This window comes from Manacus vitellinus, unplaced genomic scaffold (genome assembly GCF_001715985.3).
Source record: "Manacus vitellinus isolate BGI_N305 unplaced genomic scaffold, ASM171598v3 scaffold_25_pilon, whole genome shotgun sequence".
NCBI classification, from domain to species: Eukaryota; Metazoa; Chordata; class Aves; order Passeriformes; family Pipridae; genus Manacus; species Manacus vitellinus.
Window position 1 is genome coordinate 10,702,240 of NW_021939882.1, and position 1,637 is coordinate 10,703,876.

A 1,637-nucleotide genomic window follows, 5' to 3' on the forward strand; every position below is an offset into this window, starting at 1 on the left:
GGACGATGGGGAGGGCGCTCAGCACCTTCTACGGTCCCGTCCCCCTCCCCGGGGTGGGGGTGATTGTGCAGCACCCACCTCCAGGCTCCAGCACCAGTTCTGCTGCCATGATGCTGGAGAGCTGGCGGTGCAATGCCGAGGGTCCTGGGGGGCCGAGCCCGGCCCCTGACTCGCACCCGAGGGACAGCAGGTACTTTTCGGGGACATAGCCGACCTGGCCTGCCTTGTTCCGAGCCTGAGAGGGCAGAAACCATGTGAACATCCCAGCCTATGGACAGGGAACAACCTGGGGACCTTGACATGGTGGGTCTCAGCCTGCTCCCACCTTCACCCATTCCTCTGCGTCCCCGTCCTCGATGACCTCCAGCTCTTCGCCCTGGGTGATGGACAGCTCGTCCGCCTGGCAGCCCTGCAGGGCAGAGGGACAAAGTGGCAGGGAGGCTGAGATGCCATCCCTGGGCAGGCAGGGTGAGAGACAGGCAGCTGGGGCCGTACCTGGTACCCAAAGATGACCCGGCAGGTGTAGGGGTAGGTGCGAGCAGCAGGACCAGGCTCATCGTCCCCGTCTGGCTCGTCACTGTCCTCGTAGTCATCGAACTCGGCCGGATCCAGCCCCGTGGGTGTCTCCTCGCCTGTCCCCACCATGGCCCCCGCCAGCCAGGCATCCACGTCCAGCCCTGCTGCCCGCAGCAGTGCCAGCCGAGCCTCGGCCTTCACTCGACTGACCTGGGGACACCCACAGTGCCAGAGTCTAAGGGGACACCCACGGTGGGGGGACAGCCAGTCCCAACCTCATTGTCCCCATCCCCGGCGTGGTGGCCACGGTGGTAGAGCATCCCCAGGGACACATCCCCGGCACCACATCCCAGCCACCACACCTCCCCATCCCTGTGTCCCCCACCCTGGGGGTGACAGACCCGCTTGGGGGACCCACCTCCGCCTTCCGGATGTTTTCCCTCGCTTCTTCCATCTGCCGCTCCACGGTCGCCGCTTCCCCCTCGGGGACCTGCTGCCGCCTGGCCTCCAGCCTCTGCAGCACCTGGGAGGGCACCCGCGGGTCAGAGGGTGGTGGGAGCTGCTGAGAGGGAATGGAGCTGCTCCTTGAGCCCCCCATCCTGTCCCATGGGGCAGGACAACACCCACCTCCTCGCTGTGTGCCTTGTTTTTGCGGTCCCGGGTCACGCGCGTGGCCCAGCGCCGGGCCTCCTTCTCCAGGCTGGCTCCATCATCCCCTGGCGGCAGCAGGCACACCTGGGCAAGGACACGGGGGTGAGAAAGGCTTGGCTGCACAGACCCCCACGTTGCTGTAATGTGTCCCCCTCACCTACCTCCTCCACCCCGGTGAGCTGGAAGCGCTGCTCGGGGGCCAGGGAGAAGGCGGGGTGGTCCTGCAGGAAGAGGAGGAGGTCCTGCTCCCGGCACACCTGCGGCAGGGGAGCGCTGTGGGGCCGGGGGGCTCACCTGTGCCCTCCTGTCCCACCCAGCTCCCGGGACGGTGCCGTTACCCGCGCGGATGCCTCTGCAACGCCCTGGAACCAGTCCCGCGTGGCCCGGCAGGTCTCCACCTCCGTCCGGCTGGCGGCTGACAAGTGCTCCCGGAGCCGCTCGTACAGGTCCCCGTCCAGCGCCTGGGGGAA

The 1,637-nt window shown here is 67.7% G+C and overlaps 1 protein-coding gene across 1 annotated transcript in view; it reads right to left on the minus strand.

The window, feature by feature from the left end:
- Positions 1 to 1,637, minus strand: part of FCHSD1 (FCH and double SH3 domains 1) — a 9,967-nt gene that overhangs the window by 2,998 nt on the left and 5,332 nt on the right. The window contains exons 4-10 of the mRNA XM_029960215.1: positions 1,506 to 1,628; positions 1,329 to 1,424; positions 1,144 to 1,251; positions 935 to 1,039; positions 496 to 726; positions 326 to 409; positions 79 to 235 (exon numbers count right to left, since the gene is read on the minus strand). Coding sequence (XP_029816075.1) covers positions 79 to 235; positions 326 to 409; positions 496 to 726; positions 935 to 1,039; positions 1,144 to 1,251; positions 1,329 to 1,424; positions 1,506 to 1,628 — 904 coding nt within the window. The remainder of the gene's footprint in view (positions 1 to 78; positions 236 to 325; positions 410 to 495; positions 727 to 934; positions 1,040 to 1,143; positions 1,252 to 1,328; positions 1,425 to 1,505; positions 1,629 to 1,637) is intronic.